This window comes from Callorhinchus milii, unplaced genomic scaffold (assembly GCF_018977255.1).
Source record: "Callorhinchus milii isolate IMCB2004 unplaced genomic scaffold, IMCB_Cmil_1.0 Scaffold10, whole genome shotgun sequence".
Classification (NCBI taxonomy): Eukaryota; Metazoa; Chordata; class Chondrichthyes; order Chimaeriformes; family Callorhinchidae; genus Callorhinchus; species Callorhinchus milii.
Window position 1 is genome coordinate 5,013,000 of NW_024704751.1, and position 23,295 is coordinate 5,036,294.

General features: G+C 43.4%; 1 protein-coding gene across 1 annotated transcript in view; it reads left to right on the forward strand.

The window, feature by feature from the left end:
• The first annotated feature begins 5,130 nt into the window (after nt 1–5,130).
• LOC103183365 (carboxypeptidase D) overlaps nt 5,131–23,295 on the forward strand; it is a 36,106-nt gene continuing 17,941 nt past the window's right edge. Inside the window, exons 1-5 of the mRNA XM_042338559.1 lie at nt 5,131–5,160; nt 7,118–7,790; nt 8,910–9,158; nt 21,683–21,825; nt 22,049–22,218. Of these exons, the coding sequence (XP_042194493.1) occupies nt 5,131–5,160; nt 7,118–7,790; nt 8,910–9,158; nt 21,683–21,825; nt 22,049–22,218 (1,265 nt within the window). The remainder of the gene's footprint in view (nt 5,161–7,117; nt 7,791–8,909; nt 9,159–21,682; nt 21,826–22,048; nt 22,219–23,295) is intronic.

The window sequence follows — 23,295 nt, forward strand, 5'->3', positions numbered from 1 at the left end:
CACAAAATATAGTCAATTCACTTTGCACTATATTCTGTGAAGCACTTTGAGACGTCTCGAAGATGTGATGCAAGGATTATTATTATTATTTACATCTCCTCCTTTGCAGAAACTCACCTTCACGGAACTTTGGTTTTGGACCAGACATTACTTTTTACCCCCCTACCCCTCAATAAAACCCCTCCACTCCCCCCAAAATAAAATTGGGCATTCATCCCATGGCTGTTTGCGGGGCATTGTTGTGCGTAAACTGGCTGCTGTGCTTGCCCACAATACACACGGTTACACCACTTTAAAGCATATCCTGTGAAGCACTCTGAAACATCTCAACGATGTGATAAGACTCAAATGCAAGGATTATTATTATAATTATATACAAGGTGCTTTGAGACATTTTGACGGCATTGACACTATGTCAAATGCAGGCATTATAAGCAGAATACTTTCATTTTTATAGCAAACAGTAGGTAATCGCCAATCCTTTTCCTGGAATTGTTGAGGGCGAAGGCAAAGTGGTTGACCTTAAATAATTATGGCTTTCAGAAAGTATTCGATAAGCATCGTCAGAAGCAATTTTTAGTTGAAACAAGCCCCATAAGATCATACAGGCAGCTGTCGGGTAGTTAAAATTAACTAGGCAATAAAATCATTACTGGTGTGAATAATCCTTATTAACTGTCGGTAGTAAAAGTACTGTAATTTTGGGCAATTACCAAAATATTGCTATGGAGAAAAGACTGGGAAAATGACTTGCGTTAAATGGATTATTGCATCATATGATGATGGTAGTGGTAGTTCTAAAAGAAATATAATAATCCTTGCAGTTGATATAGCGCCTTATCACATCTTCAAGACATCTCAAAGCGCGTCATAGGATATATTGTAAAGTGAATTGACTGTGTATTTTGTGGGTGAATCATGGGAGCCAATTGCGCACAGCAGTGTCGAAGTATTGAAACAATGAGAATGCTGGTGAGGAGAAGTTGAAAGTCCAGGGATGTGGTAATGAAAGGTAATGTACACGATGGAGTAGGCCCCATATTTAGTTTTGTATTTACGAAAATACCTAGAAGTAGTGGTCAGAGGAGGGAGGTCAAACTGGCTCCATTGGCAGGAAAGAAAGGATAGGAGGCTATTTTAGAACCTTTCAATCTTCTGCTCTCACCTCCTGCTCAGTGTCCTACACTGCCTCGACATAGAGCTTCAGAGATCCTGCCCCACATGAACGGTGTTATAGAGATCCAAATTGTTGTTTGTCCCTTTCTAGTGAGAAAGAGGAATCTCTTGCCTTAGTATCTTTCTCGGCAATGAACCAATTTGCAACTCTGTAATGATTTTGGCTCATTACCCATCAAGTGAAAATAACCAGAAGTGGTCATACGATTGTGCTGGTCACAACAAACCACAAGTAGGTTTTTCACAGTAACCATTGTGATGATTACTTAATAAAGTGAGGCGGCTGATTTATCAGATTCCGCCACTGTACAGCGCTCCAGGATGCTAACCCGCCCGAACGGTGCTATATAAATGCACATTGTTGTTGATTTGAAGGAGATGTTTGTTTTATAAATTATAGTGCCCAATATGTATCTGACTCAACAGTCGTTCTGTCCCTTTTGGTGTCAATAGTACACATGAGGATTTTATGATTACTAAGTTAGCATTAAATGATAACCTAGGCCAGTATTAAATGCAGTTAGTTTATGAACAACTCTATACAAAGCTATATCTAATGGAAGATTACCATAATAATAAATTGCAATAATAATCATTGCATTTGATACAGAGCTTTTCACGTCTTCGAGACGGCTCAAAGCGCTTCACGGAATACACTGAAGTGAATTGTCTGTATATTTGTGGGAGAAATACAGCAGCCAATTGCACAAAGCAGTGTCGCACAAAGATTGAATGACTAATTTTTTTTGAGGATTACCCCCGGAAAAGCAATCTGCCAACCGGGTTCCTACTTACTGCAGTAGGTAAACAGAGGTATGTGGAGTAAGAAAACTTGCTCAACATTTCACCCTGCCGGGAATCGAACCCCGGTCTCTCGCCAGCAAAGCGAGTGCTCTAACCACTGAGCTACAGGACCATTGTATGATATGTCCTCTGGACACTCACAAGCTTTACCGGACACACATTAAGGTTCAGAGGTGCAATAGAATTAAGTTCCAAATAATTTATATTGTTATAGTGTACATTCATTCTTAGAAGATGCAATCTATTCATGTTATCTTGGTATTAATACTTCCTTTAGGATGGGGGGTTTCTTAAGCATAACCTCGAGAAATGGTTAACTATATCCTAACTGGTGCCAAATCTAACCGGTGCCTAGCACTTCAACCAAATCAACTCCTGTCCGCAGAGATGAATTTAAAGTGTGCAAATTCCATAACGTTATTTAACTGAGATGGACCACTAAGTATTTTCCCCGAAAATAAAGCTTGTGAAGAATTCAAAATTAATGTTATGTGGATGGCAAGTTGTGCAAGGGTTAAATTTCAATGTGCTTGCCAGCTATCAACACAGCGAAATAAAACCCACAAACTGTCAAGTTACAGAAGCTTTATACGTGCTGGGATAAGTGAAATGCCCACATACAGATTTTCAACTCGACTTCAGATAGAAATGCAAACTTTATGACTTTAACATCCAGTTTAAAGACTTCAAATAGCTTGAGTTGTTTGTTCAGAGATTTTTGTTTCTAGTATTCATAAAAGATATCTGCAGAACTAAATGAATCGAAATCTAACTCAAGTCCCTAACTTTAGTTCAGTCAGTCACCCCAATGCCATATGTGTGTGTCCTGGAACAGGTAGTTTATTTATAAATGCCCAATCATAATAATATAGTAAACCTTATCATTTTGCACGTTGTCTCAAACCACTTCATAGGTTGCGCGCAACTGGCTTCGGTGTTTCACCCACAACATATACAGTCAATTCACTTTACAATATATTCTGTGAAGCGCTTTGAGACAGCTCAACCAGGTGATAAGGCACTATATCAAATGCAAGCATTATTTTTATTATTTCTAAATATTTGAGTTAAAGCCTACAATATAGTTACTGCACTTTACTGTAAATCGTGTGAAAAAAAATTTGAGATACCCTCCTGGTGCGAAAGTTTATAGATCAAATGTGATGATCATTATGTTTTAACCTACAAGCTGGAAAATCACGGCAGGCCAATGAAGAATAAAAAAGAGACAGATTGAGTTTAGGACATTGCATTGCATTTAGAACCGAAATGGTGGACTGGGAAAGGCCCTATGTAGGTTAAAAAGAACTATAAACAAACAGGAAAAGGTTAAAAAAGGAACCTGTTCGCATCATAATAATAATAATAATCCTTGCATTTGATATAGCGCTTTTCACGTCGGGAGGACGTCCCAAAGCGCTTCACAGAACACACTGTAAAGTGAATTGACTGTATATCTGTGGGCGAACGCGGCAGCCAATTGCGCACAGCAATGTCCCACAAACAGTCGTAGATTAAAAATGACCAATTTTATTATTGTTTTTGGTTTTTTGGAGGGGTTGTTATTAGGCTCTGTGTGGAGTAAGGAAACTTGCCCAAGGTTTCGCCCTGACCTGCCTGGAATTGAACTCAGGTCTCTCACTTGCAAAGCGAGTGCTCTAACCACTGAGCTTCAGGACTCCACGCATGGCATTAATAGACTGTAAACAGTTGTTGTTGGGACATCGAGCAAGGGGAAAAAGCACAAGCACCATATTTTGTCATTGGAGGAGTAAATTTTTTTAGTCTTAGTGACTCGCCCCTGTTTCTGAGTATCAGCTTCAAACACCTTGCAAACTGCATCGTGGCCAAATCCTGACTGATAATCGGGCACGCCAACCAGCTTGTTACCATCTCCAATAACAATAATAATAATTATAATCCTTGCATTTGATATCATATCTTCGAGACGCCTCAAAGCGCTTCACATATACTGTAATATATATAACACAATATATCTCTTCAACCGTGCCTTCGCCTCCCCTCTCGACTCTCTACCCCCTCCTCGCTCCCTCCCTTCCCTCCCCTCATCCTGACCATTTCCCCCCTGCTCGGGTCCCGACCCAACTGTCCAGCGCCTTGGGACGTCCTCCCGACGTGAAAGGCGCTCTATAAATGCAATCTTGTTGTTGTTGTAAAGTGCATTCACTGTATATTTTGGGTGAAATGCGGCAGCCAATTGCGCACAGCAGTTTACCACAAACGGTCGTGGATTTTTTTAAAAAGGATTATTACCCCCAGAAAGCTACCCACCAATCGACGAACAGCCAGGTTGTTACTTACTGCTAGGTAAACCGAGGCATGTGGAGTAAGGAAACTTGCCTAAGGTTTTGCCCCAACCGGGAATCAAACTGGGTCCTCTCGTTCGCAAGGCAAGTTCTCTAACCAATACGCTACAGGTCTCCACAGAACCCTCGCTGTTTAGTTAACTGAATTCCTTTGAGCACAGGTGACCGATTCTTGTGATCACTTTCAGTAGGTAATGATTCAATTTACTTTGCAAGTTTGGTCACCAAGCAATGTGATATTTTTAATACCCACCGCTTTACCAAATATTGAATTTTGATGCTTTACGATGGATGAAGAAAGCCAATCGATTCTTACTATTGTGATTTAAGCCCATCAATAAACCTTTGCAGAGATCTTGCAGTTTTCCCCCATCTGGGTAACTCTCTCACACACCCTCATGAATTATAACTTCAATTCCTCCCCCTGCTGGTCCGTCTCATAGACTACACTGTTACCCTTTGTTGAAAGATAAAGAAACTCAATTAGTGCGGAGTGCTATTCAATTGGAATATAATAATATAATAAACGCACGGATTTGGTAGCGAGCCTTTCACATCAGGAGGATGTCTGGCAGGATTTATTGTAAGGTGAAGTGATTTTATTTTGGCGTCAAATGTGGCAGCCAATTTGCCAACAGCCCGTGTCCCACAAACGGCCACTGAAGTGAAATGACTAACTTGGCTTCATGTGGGAGTTGTGTTTTATCACAAGCCCAGAGAACTGCTGCTGAATATTGTTCCACGGTCGGTTCTAATTCTTAGTTTGTCAGCGCTTTGTGAATGTTTGCTGACGTCTGCTTGGTGTCCCTGCATCAGTCAGATCATGGCTTTATTCGAACTGCAGCAGGAAAACGTAAGTTGCTTGAGTTTCGGCTCACAGACACAGTGTGAAGCCGGGGTCATACAGAGCTGCATTATGTAGGAGCCTTTAAAGGTTTTCTTTTCTTCTCCTCAAGCGCTGGCTCATGTTGGGATATGGATTCATTGGTGCCAGCTGACCTCTGGTCCTCACCCAAGAGGCCATTCTTCATATGTGACCTTAGCAGGCTATCCAACCACGGGGGGTAGGGCAGCCACAGAGGAACCTGACACTGATAGAAAAGAGAAAATAGCTAAGAGAATAAGCATTGTAAAGTCAGAATACTGCATGCCTGCCAGCCGGTGTTTCACAGAGAATAAAGTGCTGCTCGCAACGTACAAACCAATCTAAGTCAAATAATTATCATTTACATTCCATCATAGATTGGATTGCAGTGTGTAACTAATAAAGAATATTATATAGTTTGAATCCAGAGTTTCCTTCCCAGCAATGCTGGAGCAGAATAGCTCTTACTTTTTTTTGTCCTCACATCAGTCTTCGGACTCGACACTTTAACAGCGCCTTAATACAAAATTGTTTCAGAGCCTCGAAACCCATCGAAAAGAGACAAAAATGTAAGTGTTATCTCATCCATATTAACTGGGGCAATATGTAACATGGAGAAAACTTGTATTGTACCTTTTTTTTTGGCCGTGATCCTTTTTGGATTTAAATGAGCCTACAAAACACTGTCATGTCCTGTGAAGCACCAATGAGCAAGTTTCCTTACCCCACGCGCCTCTGTTTACCCAGCGGTAAATTGTCACTCGCTTTTCCCAGGGGAAGGGGGTGGGGGTAATAATCCCTTAAAAAGAAAACGAAGTAGAAATCTGGTCACTTCAATCCATGACGGTTTGCGAGACGTCCCCCTACCTCTCCGACCTCCTAAGCCCCTTACCACCTCGTTCGCTCCCTCCGCTCAGCGGGCGCCGGCTTGCTCCACGTCCCCCGCCTCGCTCGCCCCACTATCGGCCACTCTCTGGCCACTCGGCCCCCCCCACCCTCTGGAACTCCATCCCGCAGTCCCTCCATCTCACCCCCTCCCCCCCCCCCCCAACTCCCTCGCCACCTTCAAGACCCACCTCAACACCCTCCTCTCCGACCGTGCTTTCGGTCACCCCGCTTCCCTCCCCCCCTCGCTCCGCCCTCCACCTTCCCCCACCCCGATCCCCACCCCCCACACCCCCACCCCCACCCCAGCTCGGGTCCGTGTCTGTCCGTCCGGCGCCTTGGGGTGTCCTCCCGAGGTGAAAGGCTCTTTACACGTGTCATTGCGTTGTTGTTGTCGTCGTCGTCGTCGTCGTCGTGGCTGCTGCGCGCGGCCGCGTTTCGCCCACGAAATACACAGTCACTACACTTTACAGTACACCCTGTGAAGCGCTTGGAGAGACGGCTCGGCCGCGCGATAAGGCGCCGTATCAAGCGCGAGGAGGAGGAGGAGGAGGATAATGATGATGATGATTATTATGATGACATAGTACAACAACAACAACAACAACAAAGCGCCCCATCGAACCACGGGCCGCCGTGACGTCACCGCCCGGGCTGACATAACGACGTCACGGAGGAGGTTGGGGGGGAGGGGGGGAGAGGGGCGGGGCCACGTACGTAACCCCAACGCGACGGCCCCGCGCTCGCAAGCCCCGCCTCCTCGCCCTTTCTGCGTGCCGATTTGACCAGCCGCCCGCCGGCTGGCGGGAGGTCGGGCGCTGAGTGGTCGGGGCGGGCTGCCAATCAGCGCCGCGGCCGGCAGCAGGTTTGGTTGAGCCGGTTCTGTGTGTGTGCGCGCGCGCGCGTGCGTGCGTGTGTGTGTGTGTGTGAGAGAGAGAGAGCGACAGTTATAGTCAGTCAAGTCAGACAGTCAGTCACCGGGGAGTGGACGGGTGCGCGCGCGGCGGTTGAGCGGTGAGGTGACGGTTAACGGACGGACGGAGCGAGTGCTTCTGAGGAGGGAAGGTTCTCGAAGGCTGAAGATGGCGAGCGGGCATCGGCGGCGGCTCGGGCTCGGAGGAGCGGCGGCGGCGGCTCTGTCCCTGTGCCTGTTGGCTTTCGCCTCGGCGTTGACGGCGAGCGTCGAGGCGGCGGAGGAGAAGGCGGCGGCCGAGGAGGAGGGGGGGGGGCCATCGACACGTCGAAGTACCACTCGTACGACGAGCTGACGGCGCTGCTGAGGCGCTTGGCCGACGAGCACTCGTCGATCGCCAGGCTCTTCAGCATCGGCCGGAGCGTGCAGAACAGGTCGCTGTGGGTGATGGAGATCTCCAGCGCGCCGGGCCTGCGGGTGGCCGGGAAGCCCAAGTGCAAGTACGTGGGCAACATGCACGGCGACGAGACGGTGTCCCGCCAGGTGCTGGTCTACCTGATCGAGTACCTGCTCGGCCGCTACGGGCCGGACGAGCGGGTGAGCCGGCTGGTCAACGGCACCGACATCTACATCGTGCCCAGCCTGAACCCGGACGGCTTCGAGAAGTCGGTGGAGGGCGACTGCGACGGCGCGAGCGGCGGCCGCAACAACAGCGGCAACCGGGACCTGAACCGGAGCTTCCCCGATCAGTTCGCCGGCGACCCCGAGGGGAAACCGGAGGACGTCCCCGAAGTGAAGGCGATGAAGGAGTGGATCAAAGGTGGGGCAGGATTTTTTTTTTTTTGGGGGGGGGTGTGGGGGTGGGGGGGAAGCGGGTGTGAGGTGGGGGGGAAGGGGGTGTGGGGTGGGGAAGGGGGTGTGGAGTGGGGAAGGGGGTGTGGGGGGGAAGGGGGTGTGGGGGGGAAGGGGGTGGTGGGGGGGGAAGGGGCTGTGGGGTGGTTGGGGGGAGAAGGGGGTTTGCTCCCCTCTCTCATTCCAAAAAAACAGCCAGACAAGTGTTTCTTTTTTTTTGGGGGGGGGGGGGGGGGTGGGGTTGGGAAGGGGATATTGCAAATAAGGGTCGGCCCATTGCCAGGTTCCTTCTGTGTCTGCGCCTCCAAACTTCCTTTTCCTTTGAAGTTGCGTAACTCTTTGAAACTAGGAAGCTAACTTCTTTTCTTAAAAAAGAAGCCGCTCACTTTACCCGAGATCCGCGCTGTGGCCGCCTACGCTCTGTGGACCGCAGGGTTTGCTTGGAGGGACGAGCCAGCCGCTGTCCTTGCGAGCCAAAGGAAAGCCCAATGGGTGCTCTTAAGCGGACAGCGCTCCCTCAATGCTATCGTTAGTAAACTCCAGCGGCGCCCTCAGCGAACACCCCGGGGGTCCCCAAGTCTTGGCACTCGCCAAAACTTGTCCCTAGTGTTCTCCAGGAACAATGACAAAGGGAGAAAATTAGTGGTGAGAATTAAAAATACCTTCTCAAATTACCTTCTTTAGAAATAAGCGTGACCTGATAGCCGTATCTATTTTCTATATCCTGGAAAACCTCCAAAGGCTGCCTTTCTTCCTTGCACCTGTTTTCACAAGTATATGCAGTAATGTAATACAGCAGTATTTGGTGCCATGTACTGAAGACTCCAACTGCCTGGAGTCCTACTGCCAACTGCTAGGGAGTCCGCTTTGATTTGCCTGGATGTGATCCCAGATTTGATCAGCGATGAGCTAGTTGCCAACGGAAAGTTGAAATAGAAATGCCTGTTGGTATTGGAGAGTTGAATCGGAATGATTGGGTAAGGCGATAGGTTACTTTGTTTGGCTCCAGGGTAGTGCTTAATGATTTCTATGCGCACTTGTTTGCATCCATTAATCTTTTTTAAAAAAATGTTTAATGTTCATGTAGAAAACAGGTTTGTTCTTTCTGGGAATTTCCATGGTGGCTCTGTGGTGGCCAGTTATCCTTATGATGATTCTGTAAATCACGTGCTGAATGGATATTACAGCAAGTCCCCCGACGACGAGGTGTTTAAATACCTGGCAAAGAGCTACGCCTCCAATCACCCATTGATGAAAACTGGCAAACCGAATTGTGATTCTTCTGAATCTTTTGTCGATGGGATCACTAATGGAGCTTATTGGTATGATGTATCTGGTAAGTATGCTTCTGTATATTATATTCATCTTAATTCTATATAATATATTCATTATATTCTGTATAATATATTCAGAATCCCTTACTTTGCTTCTGGAAGTTAACCTGATTTAGATAATCATTTATTTCAAGTATTATTGTAGTCATAACATCCAGGCTCGACTACACAAACTCCCTGCTTGTCGACCTCCCCAACTCCTCCCTCCGTAGGCTGCAGATCATACAGAACTCTGCAGCCCATGTACTCTCCTGCACCAGACTCCAAAATCCTATCAACCCGATCCTCTCCTGACTCAACTGGCTTCCCATCACACAGATGATACAGTTCAAGAACCGGGTCCTCACTTTCAAAGCCCTCCATGGCCTTGCTCCCCCTACCTCTGTGAGCCCCTATCTATCCCCCTACCAACCTGCCCGCTCCCTTCACTCAACATGTTCTGGCTTACTTCATGTCCCCCACCTCACCCGCTCCACAATTGGCGGGCCTTCAGCCACTCTACCCCCACCCTCTGGAACTCCATCCCTCAGAACCTCCGCCTCGTCCCTTCCCTTGCCTCCTTCAACACCTACTCTTCGATCGTGCCTTCGGTCACTCTCTTTCCCTCCCTCGCCCTCATAGCTGTGTCTAGAGGAAGAGATTTCATTGGTAGCTGTGTGTTTTGGGGGATTTTTTTAATAAGCTATTTTTCTTCAATGCACAAGTGTAGTTGAAGGCCTTTCTATAAATAGCAAACTGATTCTAATGTGTTCGTATGTGGGATGAAAATAGTTCTTTGGAAGACACATTGCATACATTCTAAGTTATAAATCCTGGAGTAATTTCAAGGCTGCAGTCTCACCTCTGTGTTGAAATGATGGTTATAAAGTTATTGTCACGCCATGTTATTATTTCTATGACTTGTGTTGGAACGAAGTGTTGGAAAATGGTACACAATGAGAATGAATGTTCTATTACAACGTTAATGATATTCTTAGGAGAACAAAAAGTACTGATTGCTTTGTATATTGCTTGTTACTTACTTCAAAAGATTGTCTCTGCCCTATCTAAGTATATAACTGCAATGAGCAGGTGTGCTGTAAATGTGCCAACTGAAGGAGTACAGAGGGACTTGAGGTGGGATGGAGAAAAATCTATTTCAACCTGTACACTGATGGCTCCCTCAGATAAATGGAGTAAATACGAACAATAAGGTTATATGATATTCACAACTATCTGAAACACAACATGTATGAATCATATTAATGATCTGCATAAAATGTTATGCGAGGCAAACTAAACCAGTTTGATTTACATGCAAACCATGCAGGATATCTTGTTCAATTGAATCCAACATAGTGAACATACTGTAATGTGTAATTATATATTTGGAAATATGAATGTCCACTGCAACCTATCCTGATCTGATCCAAAATTCAGTGTGCATATTCAAAGAACGAGCAACGAGGAAGAATTCAGAAGTGGGGAGACTGGTTTATTTTCCCCTTTCTGGTCCAGGAGCACTGTAGCCAATTATAGTTCCCAGTGCTGCACTGGGTGTGATCAGTTAATTCAAGCATACACTGAAGATCATGATTTGGTAGCTATATTTTTACAATGCTGTTAAAAGGTAATCAGTTAAATTACAACGGGACTGAATTCTAAATCATTAACATTGCATTCTCTTGTATTATGCTGCACATCTAAGCCACTCCCAGCAGTCTTCCTGTTTTTGTTTTTATTTAGCAGATCTTACAAAAATGCATTCTCATTCTTTATAATACAGTACTTCAAAATGAATACATTTTTTTCGAAACGCAATGCTAATACCTAAAACAGCAGCCTCATTTACCTTATAGGAATCCTGTTTCGAACCTGAGTGAGGGTTACAGAGGTTAAATGGATGTAGTGCGAAATGAATAAACACAAATAGGGCAAACTAAACCAGTTTGATTTACATGCAAACCATGCAGGATATCTTGTTCAATTGAATCCAACATAGTGAACAGACAACTATTTAATCTGGGCATCATTCTTCATGTAAATAGATGTATAAAATGGTTTTGCTACCTAGCAGTGTTGTTTCAATTTGTATATATTTTTATATCCCATGGTCTGGCTGAAGAGATCCTAAACCTTTATATTTGTCCAAATTATTTGTCTGTGGTTTGTATAGGCAGACTGATGACTAAAATGCATTTTGTGACTAGCACGTAGTTCAAAGCAACTCGAGTCTCAGGGAGGAGCAGAGGTTCACTTTGCCCAAATACAGCCGCGTTTGACAATTCTGGAGATATTGGTTCTAAATGCACTTGTTTTGAAATTGGATTCTGTGAATTGCACCTGAAGTCTCAGCCATCCAGGAAATTGTATAACAAAAACAACTTGGATTTATATAGCACCCTCCACGCTGGACGGCATCTCAGAGTGCTTCACAGTAACGGATCCCGGGACCGAGCCAGGGGGAGGGGGAGGAAGGTGACCAAAGGCACGATCGAAAAGAAAGGTCTTCAGCAGAGACCTGAAAGTTGGAAGAGAAGGGGCGAGGCGAAGGGAGTGAGGAAGGGAGTTCCAGAGCCTCGGGGCATAGTGGCTGAAGGCACGGCCACCGAGGGTGGAGCGGAGGACTTGGGGGACAAGGAGGAGGCCAGATCCGGTGGAACGAAGGCAATGGGCACTGTTGTGAGGAGAGAGGAGGTCAGCGAGGTTGGGGGTGCAGAGGAATGGAGGGATTTGACGACAAGGGTGAGGATCTTGAAATCGAGCCTCTCTGCGATAGAGAGCCAGTGCAGTCTGGCGAGGGTAATCGGGGAGCGGAGTTTGGTGCAGGTGAGAATGCGGGCAGAGTTTTGAATAATCTGGATTTTATGGATGGTAGTGAAGGGGAGGTCGGCAAGGAGGGCGTTTGAATAGTCCAGCCAAGAGGTGACAAAGGCATGGACCAGGGTTTCAGCGGATTTTGAAGTGAGGTATTGGCTGAGATGGGCGATATGTCGAAGGTGGAAGAAGGCAGTGCTGGTGAGGGACCGGATGTGGAGGAGGAAGGATAATTGGGGGTTGAACCTGATGCCTCGGTTGCGCATGGGTTCGAGAGTTCTAGAGGGAGGTCAGGTAGGTGGAGGAGGTGAGAACCGTTAGATTTTAGACGTTGACGAGAGCCAAAGAGTATGGCTTCCATCTTGTCAACATTCAGCTGAAGGAAGTTTGCGCTCATCCAGCCCCTGAGGTCTGACAGGCAGCCTGACAGAACATCAGGGGACTGGGGGGTCGCAAAGAGAGGTGGAAAAGTACAGTTGGGTGTCGTCCCCATACATATGGAAATGTACCCCATGTCTGCGGATGACCATCCCCAAGAGGGAGCACGTAGATCAGAAAGAGGAGGGGGCCAGGAATGGATCCTTGGGGGACCCCGCAGGTAACCGGGTGAGAGCGGGAGGAGAAGCCGTTTGGTCACAGATAGAGAGGATGTCGTTTGTGACTTTCACAGTCTCTGTACTGTGGGAAGGGCGGAAACCGGACTGGAGGGAGTGGGAGGAGAGGTGTGCGCGAAGTTGATTGGCAACAACACGTTCTAGGACTTTTACGAGGAAGGGCAGGTTAGAAATGGGGCGGTAGTGGCTGGGGTTTGAGGGATCTCGGGAAGTTTTTTGAGGAGGGGAGTGATGACAGCAGTTTTGAGGGGGGCAGGGACTGATCTGGAGGAGAGGGACTGGTTGATGACGTCAGCCAGTATTGGGCAGAGGAGGGGGAGCTGGGTGACCCCATGGTGGGGAGGGGGTCGAGGCAGTAGGTGGTGGGTTTCATGGAGGTGATGGTTGGTGAGAGGGAGGAGGGAGAAATGGGGAGGAAGGAATGTAGGATGGGGGTGATGGTAGGGGCAGATGATGGTTGAGGGGGATAGAGAGGGCATGGTGGTGGGTGACAAGGGGCAGGTGGATGAGGCTGCCTGGCGGATGTTGTGAATTTTAGGTGAAAAGAAGTCCATGACCTCCTCGCACTTGGCATTTGATATGAAGATTGAAGAGGCCTGAGGGGGTGCACGGAGGAGGTAGTGGGTGGTGGGGAAAAAAGTATACTCTCCTTAATTTATGTAAATCCCCAAAGTAAGATTGAAGTATTTGATCTTCTGTTTGTTTCTGGAGCCTTTTTGTTCAGCTTTTTTATATATATATATATATATACTACTTATTTCCTACGTAGTGGGGTGGGGGGGTATCATTTGAAATTTCAAATCTTCAGTTTTGCTTGATGCCTTATCAATTTTGTGTTCTGCTTCTCTAGGCCCACAGGCCTAGTTTAATGGCCTAGTTTAATGGAAAGTCCTGTTTACATCCACGTTAACTATGCCTTTCAGTATTCGTGAGATTCGGATTTGGCCCTCTCACTGGGGATAGGCAGTTTAATTTTGTCAGCGCTGCATCCTGCCACGATTGAGAAGAAGCTTAAAGATAAATCCCTAACCAGTATCACAGTTAATTCACAGTCACCGTGCTGTCAGACTTTCAGAATATGAATCCAACACATTAAATACTATCTTAAACAGTAATAAATCCCTTCGTAATGGTAAAAAGGAATGGGGTGGATTTAGGAACCTAAATTGTTGTTGATAATAAGACTATAAGTACTTTCATTTATCTAACATCTTCCCCGTAAAATGAATGCCTCAAAGTCCTTTACAGAATATAATGTATTGGAAATGAAGTAGCAGCTAACCTGTACCAGGAACATATCAAATAACAATGAGGGAGCCAATTAATTAGAATTTCTGTTGAATTCAGAATAGGAGGCGGATATAAACCGGAAAGAAGTCTTGATTACATCAAAGAATGTTACTTTGGCAACTGCAGCAGGAAATCTCTGCCAGTAAGGTTGATCTATCAGTCAGGTTAATAGAACTGTATGTGCACAACCACAGCAATCTGCAGCACAGAAGGAGGCTATCTGGGTCACTGTGCATGTACTGGCTTGTTGAAAGAGCTATCCATTTAGTCCCATTCTCTTGTTTATTTTATGGTAGAGATTAGCATAATTCTAGGTGATTCGCAGGGTTTGGGACAGTAACAAAAGGGCAACAAAAACACTGTCATTTGGGATTGCAGTATAATGTATAATTTTCATTTGTGTTGGAACCTTAAAGTGCTCAAACCTGAAGTATTTGCAAGGTCTGGAATAGAGTGTGCCAATGGTAAATAACATTGTGATCAGTCCTATTTATTATCGTTTGTACCTGAGTTATAATAGTAATAATAATAATTCTTGCATTTGATATTGTGCCTTCACAGTAATTACCATCAAGTGTAGTGACTGTGAATAGGTAGTTGGGGAGTTGGTACTCTGCTGCATGGTTTAAGATATTAATTTAGGTTGAAAAGAAATCCTGTGATGTGGGCAAGAGTTACTTTGCTATTCTTCTGCCCTGTAACCCATTAAACTCCAGGCTGTCAGAGATGAATGTTATAGAATGTTGTAGCTCTGCCCATTTGCCAAAACTCCTTTCAAGTTAGTATCAATCGATGTGTCTTTTGATGCAAGCAGAATGTGATAATTGGTTGAAATATATTTCTGCTTACCCAGAGTACTAGTACCATAGTGACACAGGCCCCTGGTTTCCAGAATCTCAAATTGTGAGCAATGAATTTATTTAGTTGGATCTGGTGTTTAAAAAAAACTCACAAACCATAGCCAAATTAATTACAAAAATGTGCATATATCGCTAATTAATATGAAAACGTGACAGAATTGAACAGAGTGACTTTTTTTTCCCCCTATAGGCCAGTCAATTACCAGAGGACATAACCTTAAAGTTAATGTTAAACAGGTTAGAACTGAGGCTTGTATGAATTTCTTCTTGTAGATAGTAATAGGATTGTGGCATGCACAGCCCCGGAAAGCCATTAAATGCGAAACGGACTGAAGGATTCAGGAGATAGTTTGTTACTTGGGAAGTCGATAGATTAAGGGATATGGTAAAAAAGTAGGGAATTAGGCGGTGCGAGCTTGTACGGGAGATCAATGGGCTCAATGACTGAATGGGCTTTTCTTGCCCCTAAATTCCTGTGGCAGGTGTAACAAATGTCATTTTTTTTTTAGTGTTTCTATTCAATACTTGCTGATCTCTCCCTGCTGAGCTTTTTTTAAAAAAAAATTAAATCATGATTTCAGCAAAAAAATAGACTTCCTTAACTTGGTTGTGGTTTAGCTATGGTGGCAGATGGGATTTGACTCACAGTCCTCGTACCATATGCTGCCTAGGAAACATAGGTGGGTGTGAACAGTTAGGTGCAGTTTCCTGACCTCCCTCCCCACCCCATCCCCCCTCAGCTGTTGAGGATGGTACTTTGAGACATTTTCCATGTTATAGGCATTGTGTCAAATACAAAGATTTTAATAACTAGATGACTTTTCACAATGTTTTAACTTGTTGCATGGCCACCAAAATTAAAACTATTCTTGTGGAACGCTTTTTTTTAGCTCATGATAAAATAATGCTTGTCTAAAATAAAGTTTAAGTGTTGCTTTGCAAAGCCTATTCCAAAGTAATAATGGAGTCCTGTAGCTCAGTGGTTAGAGCACTCGCTTTGCAAGCGAGAGACCTGAGTTCAATTCCAGGCGGGGTGAAACATTGGGCAAGTTTCCTTACTCCACACAGAGCCTAATAATAATCCCTCCAAACCCAAAAACAATAATAAATTGGTCATTTTCAATCTACGACTGTTTGTGGGATATTGCTGTGCGCAATTGGCTGCCGCGTTCACCCACAAATATACAGTCAATTCACTTTACAGTTTGTTCTGTGAAGCGCTTTGGGACGTCCTCCCGACGTGAAAAGCGCTATATCAAATGCAAGGATTATTATTATTAAAGTATTTCTGTAACACTTTCTTTTCACAAGTTCACAGAACCATAAGACTATGTCAGTTTCAGTTTTAAGGACAATGTTTAGTTCTTTCCATCTTTTCCATATGTTCTATTAACAATGCACAATAAAGGTGAAAAGTATAATAATAATTTATAATAATAATAATATAATAATAATAGTTTGCCTATGGAGCATGCGTGTGCCCTGATCCGTAGCAACGAATGCCTGCAGCCACTATTTATTTTCATGCTCTTTGTAATCCCTTGTTACACGTTTTGAAACAATCCACTGAGCTTGTTTTCTTCTTTCTCCCTCCTCCTAGTGTCTGTCTTTTTTTGTAAATTAGTTCTCATGCTTCCACCAGTATTTATATAGTAATCTGTTCAGATCCTGGATTGAATTCCTAACCTAGATTTGTTTGAATTAGGCTTTTTTTAAAAATATGTTCTTAACTGGACAGTTGAGTTAAGTGCTGCTTCTGTTATTCTTCCTCCTGGGCATTGTGACGTATAGCTTGTTTGGAATAATACAAAGTTCTCGGATGTAGCTGATGAAATGTCCTCAGTGGAAATATTTGATTTGTTTAAAAATTAACTTCACTAACAAAATCTAAATTAGATACAGTAATCTTCAGCCAAATAGTTTGCACTTCACTGGGTAAATTCCCTTGGGCTTGCACAAAGTTTCAATTGGATGCCCAAAATACCCTGGCTTTTTCCATTCATTTTAACAGGCACTTGAGCAAAATTGGAATCCCACAGATCCTTAGCTAGTGGCTAGAGAAATTTGCAAAGATTGCAAATATTATTATAACCAGATTGGAGTTAGGAGCATAAACTAACTCTTCTAAGACAATTTATCAGTAATTCCTTCTGATTGGAAAACAATCAGATATCTGATTCCTCATAAAATATCAAGCATAAAATGGCAGTTACTATTTTTAGAATACTCTTGAGGTATGTATTAAGAGCTCCCTGACATCAATGATGATTTTCTCTAGTTTTCACCAAAACAGTTTTTTGCAGAGTTGGCAATGGGCAGCTTCCTTAAGTAAGACTTTACACAGAGATATAACCATCGAGTATTTAATGTAACTGCAGTTTGTATAACTAACATCAAATTGTTCTGGTCTCTCTCATTACAACATTTGTTCTTGCCCTGCAATTTTTAAAAATTATCGCTGGTGTATTTGAAATATGTCCCCTTTTGCTTTGTTTTATCTTTCCTGTTCCTCTTTCCCTCCATCAAAATACTGGGTATTTTCCTGTGACCTCACTGGAAAATTCCTACCGCTGTCAAAATACAATAACAACCCCCCCTCATTCTCCTTTTCTGTCTTGAATCTTCATTGTGTTCTCTGATGCCCCTGTGGCTAAAAGGTCCAGTGATCTACTTTAAGGCCTGTGCTCTGAGCAGCCACGAGTAGCAGTGGAGAGGGAGGCTGGGATAGCACCATCATGCTGTCCTGTTATGTACATTACCAGTAAGAACAACTTTGATCTGTAAAATTTGCTTTTGAAAAGTTGCTGTGAGTTGCATGGATTTGAGTAGACTTCAAGGTACACTGATACGATCCTCAAGTCCTGTCTCAAAATCAATACAGAATTTGCAAGTTGTAGAAACCAGATAGATGAGAACTGCAATATTTGTAGACGAGAAATCTGCTGCTGTACATCTATTGTACATTGGTCAGGATGAGCCACGTTTTTGCTGTTGAGTGGGTTACGTTTATGAGCACCTTATTGACTTTAAGCTGTGTTCTGGGCTTGTGGCTGCTATTTGAGAACAATGCAGATGCAGGCTTTGAAGGTTGGGCCTAATGAACACGTTTTACTCATGTGCAGTAAGGTAATCCACCTATAATGTTCCAATTCTGTAAAAAAAATTGTTATAGATGCCATCTGCCCCTTTTAACATTTATACAAAATCCAGTAGGCGTTCCATACATTAACACAGCATGTCCACACTGTACAGGATGTTTGGACCGGATTGCTAGTCCCTCCCTGAAAGTAATTTCAAAAGATGTTTGCTCATAAGGTGTAAACCTCCTGACCATGTTTAGACAGATGAGTAATTCAGTAATCCCCCCCCCCCCAACACACAGACACTCACTCCCTCCCCACCAAAAAAATCCAAAGCTACACTGATCTCATGAATTGCAAAATGTTTCCACAGTATTAGCTTAATTTTTATTGATGTCAGTCAGTGGCGTCAGTGAGGTTTGATAGTTTTGGGACAAAATTTCCCTCTTGTCACTGTCTCGACTTTGGGTGTGTGTACTTTGTGTATGCTTGTAACTTATAACTTTCTGCTTTCATATAATTACATAGAATCTACTGCCAAAAAACGGAAGATTCAGCATAATTTACCTTTGGTAGTCCTACGCTCTATATCAGCCTCCACCTCCAGAAATCCCCCCACCCGCTTCCTCCTCTCATACTCCCTTATTCTCGTCTCTCTAATCTCCTCGGTGTCTGTTGTTAGCTGATCCCATCTGAGACAGTGATGAGGGAAGTGCAATTACCCACAGTTGCTAGCCGTCTGACCAGATATTCTTCCAGCTCTTTCTAAAGTTAATTAGTGTAGCACTAACTATACATTTTGGAGGCTGCACCATACATCCAAGACACTAGGGAAGGTAATCTTAAAGTATTAGTGCTTTTCAAATAGTCACTACATGTTAGATTTTACTCTAACATGTAATGACTGTTTGAAAAGCACTAATGTTTTAATGTCAAGATTTGCTTGCAAATTAATCCTGTGCTTGCAGTTTGTGGATTTGCTTACTCGTTCTCTGAAGATTAGCTTGGTTACTAATAGCAGTGAAATTTTGTTTTTTGCATGTAGTTTAACCATAAAGATGACGCATCTAATGATATTGTCTCTTACTGTTCCAAAGGTTGGGACTTGGTAACAATTTTTACTCGTATCCAAATTTCATACAATAGATTTGATTGTAGATTAACAGACAGCAAGAACATTACTGGAATTCCAGATGCTAGATTTAAAAATGTGACTCCTGGAGTCTTGAAATATTTTCATCATAATAATCCTTACATTTGGTACAGTGCCTTTATGTTGGAAGAACATCCCAAAGCGCTTCATAGGATACACTGCAAAGTGATTTGTGGTCCATTTCAAAATCCACCCTTGCTATACATCTACTTCTTATATGGCTCTTGCACAGCTGTTTTTTTAATGCAGGAGGCTGGCTGGTCCGCCCCGATGCTGGAAGAATACCAGAAGCGCACCTCTTGTTAAAAGCAACTCCTAACAATAACAACTGTAGATTACATTTCTACAGCGCCTTTCACGTTGGGTGGACGTCCCAAGGCGCTGGACAGTACATGCTTAGGAGAAAGGAGTGTTTCCCAGGGTCCTGGCCAGTCAATACCCCGAATACAAATTGGTCACTCATTCCATGGCTGCTTGTGGGACATTGTTGAGCGGAAATTAGCTCCAGAGTTTCACTCACAAAATTACAATCGTATCCTGTGAAGCGCTTTGAGATTTCTCGTTGATGTGGTAAAGCGCTTCATCAAATGCAAGGACTAATATTATTATTTATTAATACTGCAGCAATTTCCAAAAGATATTGATGACCCTGATCTCGTATTCTGCATATTTGTTCCAATTATTCTTTCTCCTGCTGCTAGAAGTTGCATTCTTGAACAATGCTGCAGAAGTGTTACCAATGTAGTTGACCGAGACAGAGGACAGATTCTGAACGTGTTCATCATTCCTTGCAATGGAACGGGAGAAAAGCACAATATGGAACACTCCATCTAATTTCATTTAAGGTTTTCCTTACAACACTCCAGGTCTAAAGCTGCTGCACTTCAATTATTACATTATCTTTTTACACATGGTAATTCATTCTGAGATCCCTGCAGTTAGTGTGCATCTCATTACAAGACGGGATTCCACCCTTCCTGAGGATTTAGTTACAGTGCTGGCGCATCTCTGAAAAAATAATGGCCTGATTCTTTTCACTCTTAGACTGTGCCTGCTTAGACTTGTTTCGAGGCAACTTATCAGAGTTTTGTCACCAACTGAGATCATTGTTCTTCCTGACCATTATCATTGTACTGGTCTTTTGTCAAAAGCAGTGTTGTGTCTGCACAGCATTTTACATTCATTGTTTCTCTTGATTCACATCATTATTCAGAATATTCATTCTTTATTGTTAAATTGGAATTGTTAACAATTCTTTAATGTTAACCCAAAATAGCTATAAATTTAAATCGATTTTCATTCTTCACAGAACCCTCCAGTGAAGCACTTTGCTATGGGCCCCACATCTAGACTCTGAATAAATTTGTTTGCAAGGAACGAATTTGGGTTTGACAAAGAAGAAAATGTTAAAAGCAGTTAACTCAATGTTTTATAGCTAAGCACGAATGTACCTTACGAAGAGTCTTTGCTCTGAGCTCTATTTTATTCCTGTCAAGGCAGAACATGTTATTCCTTTTTATTCTGTTCAGTTAGGGTTCAGTGGCCAGATACAATTACTTATACAGTACTTGTATACGACCTGCAAACATGGGACAATTTTAAACTCGTAATTGTAAGATTTATATAGCGCTGTTTCAAAATTGCAAGCTGGATCTAGTTTCTCTTGTGGGGTAGGTTCATTGCTACCGTATGACATTCATCTGTTCCATTCCCGTGTAAAGTTAATTATTTCCCGGTATTTTGTGGTGCATGCCAATGAACTGTCTTTACAGGTGCTTTAGGACTTGGTGTTTAGCCATATTTTAAACAATTGACTTCTTCAGTTTTGCTTTTTTTCTGTCGCAGGAAATAAGCGGCAGTGTAAATGATTAACCCGACTGCTGTAGCATGCAGTTTTGAAATGTTTCAATGGTACATTAGCTCTGTTGTTTCCAGACTTAGAATATTTTATGGACAGTTGGTTTGATTAAAAGTTTAGGTTGCTGCATACAGTGATTCTTCATTCCAAATGGATACCCAAACATTTCAGCTGCAGGAATTATGTTACAAAAGCTCATGCAAGATAATGTGAGCTGAATGTTGTTGGTGTGTGAATACCAAAGCAGTATATCATCTCTCCTACAATATAGAAAACGATACAATGCTAGACATTTAAACGCAAAGAAGACTGTCAGATGTCTACTGCCTAAATCAGTTCAGCCTAATCTTATTCATTGTGCGTCTCCAGTGAGTTCAGGGTTGATACATTTCAGCGACATTGCTGTTTCTCATTCGGCTAGTTACCGTTTTGCCTTTGGTTGATTGAGTAGAGTAGTAAGAAGGTTGTTAATAGCCATTTCACATTGCAGAGCCATTTCAAGAAGTGGTTCTGAAATTGAACCTGAGACTATATTTTCTGTAGAACCCATCCATTTACATTTGTGAGGTGAGTTTTCCAGAGAAACAAGTGTGCAGTTATTTTTTTGAAAGTCTTGATTTAAATCCTCATTTTTGTCTAAACATCCAGAAAAGGTTTACAAAAGTTCACATGTGAAAACTTGGCTTTCGTTTACCTGATGCCTATCAGCATGTACTTCTCTACAGTGTTCTATAAAAACTAGTGAATGTGATGGCTCATACTTGGAGAACTTAAAAAAAAGTATATTAGTTTGTACAAACAGAACGCTGAATTTTGTAAATTGCGGGGTTTTGTTATGGCTGTCTGTTGAATAACATTAGATTTATTTTTTTCAGGAGGAATGCAAGACTACAATTATTTGCAGGGAAACTGCTTTGAGATCACACTTGAACTTACTTGTTGTAAATACCCACCCGCCAACACTCTTGCTGAGGAATGGAAGAATAACCGTGAATCCCTTCTAACCCTGCTTGAAAAGGTACCTGTGAATTAAAATCAAGTGGATGACTTGCTCTTATGGTTGTAGCAAAATTGTTAACTTTTTAGTATAATGGTGCTGTGTTCCTAACTAATGCTAAATTGTGTCTGTATGTTTGTTTATTCCTCTCTGCATACCATTCATGCCTTCAAGTGTAAAATTTCTTAAATTGGTTGGAAAGTGTGTTTACACTGGGAAAATAACCCTTGCTTTGTCTACCCAGGTTCATATTGGCATTGCAGGATTTGTCAACAATGGTCAGCTTGGCCAAGGAATTTCTAATGCAGTCATCGCAGTTGATGGCATTGATCACAATATTACAACGGGTGACTTCGGCGACTTTCATAGATTGCTTGTACCAGGGGTCTACAACATATCTGCTGATGCACCAGGGTAAGTAAGAGACTTGAATACAGAACAAATGGTCATCTCTCTCTATTGAAAAAGGTACTGTACTCTACTAGACTTAATTCAAAGGCAGTGAAAACTGCTGCCCAAGTCAGTCAGCTAAGCCTAATCCTATTCGGATTCTGTCTCAGTTGAGTTCAGCCTTGATAGCTGATGCCATTGGACTTTATTTGATCCCCTACTCAGCACAGGAATATGTGATGGTAAATTTTTAATGTCCTCTTGGATGCCTGTATCAATGAGTAAGTATCAAGATAATGAACCCTGGTTTTAACAGCAATCACAGCACTGAAATTAACCTAGCTTATGTGTAGTTACATGTCAGTGTCAGTGCTGTATGATTTGACCGGTTACCATGTTTTGTCTTTTGTTGATCTGAGCAATGCATCCAAAAGGCATAAGAACACAAGTGTTCAAGTGAAACAGAGTTGATAATTAATTTGAAGTTGTCCTGCACTATAAATGAGGGCTAGCTGCCCTCTGAAATTTGTTCAAAGCTGTTGAGGACTTTGAACTGAGCACGTTTCATATTGTTACATTCCCAATAGTATGATCAGATGCCTCGTGCACTGTCTCGTGCGGTGTCCCTCAGAGCTCTGTCCTCAGTCCCCTCCTCTTCACCCTCTATATGCTCCCCCTTGGTGACATCATCCACAGACATGGGATTAACTTCCACATGTATGCGGATGACACCCAACTCTACCTTTCCTCCTCTACCCTCAACTCCACGACCCCCGATGTCCTGATAGCCTACCTGTCTGACATCGAGTCCTGGACGAGAGACAACTTTCTTCAGCTCAACATGCGTAAACTGAGGTCCTCCTGATTGGCTCACGTCAGCACCTCCGCACCTCAGGCGCTGACAGCATCAGCATCCAAGGCTGCACTCTCCACCTCTCAAAGCCGGTCAGGAACCTCGGCGTTCTGTTCGACCCTGAGCTGTCCTTTCTCCCTCATATCCGCGCCACAACTGGCACCGCCTTCCATCACCTCTGGAATATCGCCAGACTACGGCACTACATCACCCCTCACGCTGCTGAAACTCTGGTCCACGCCTTTATC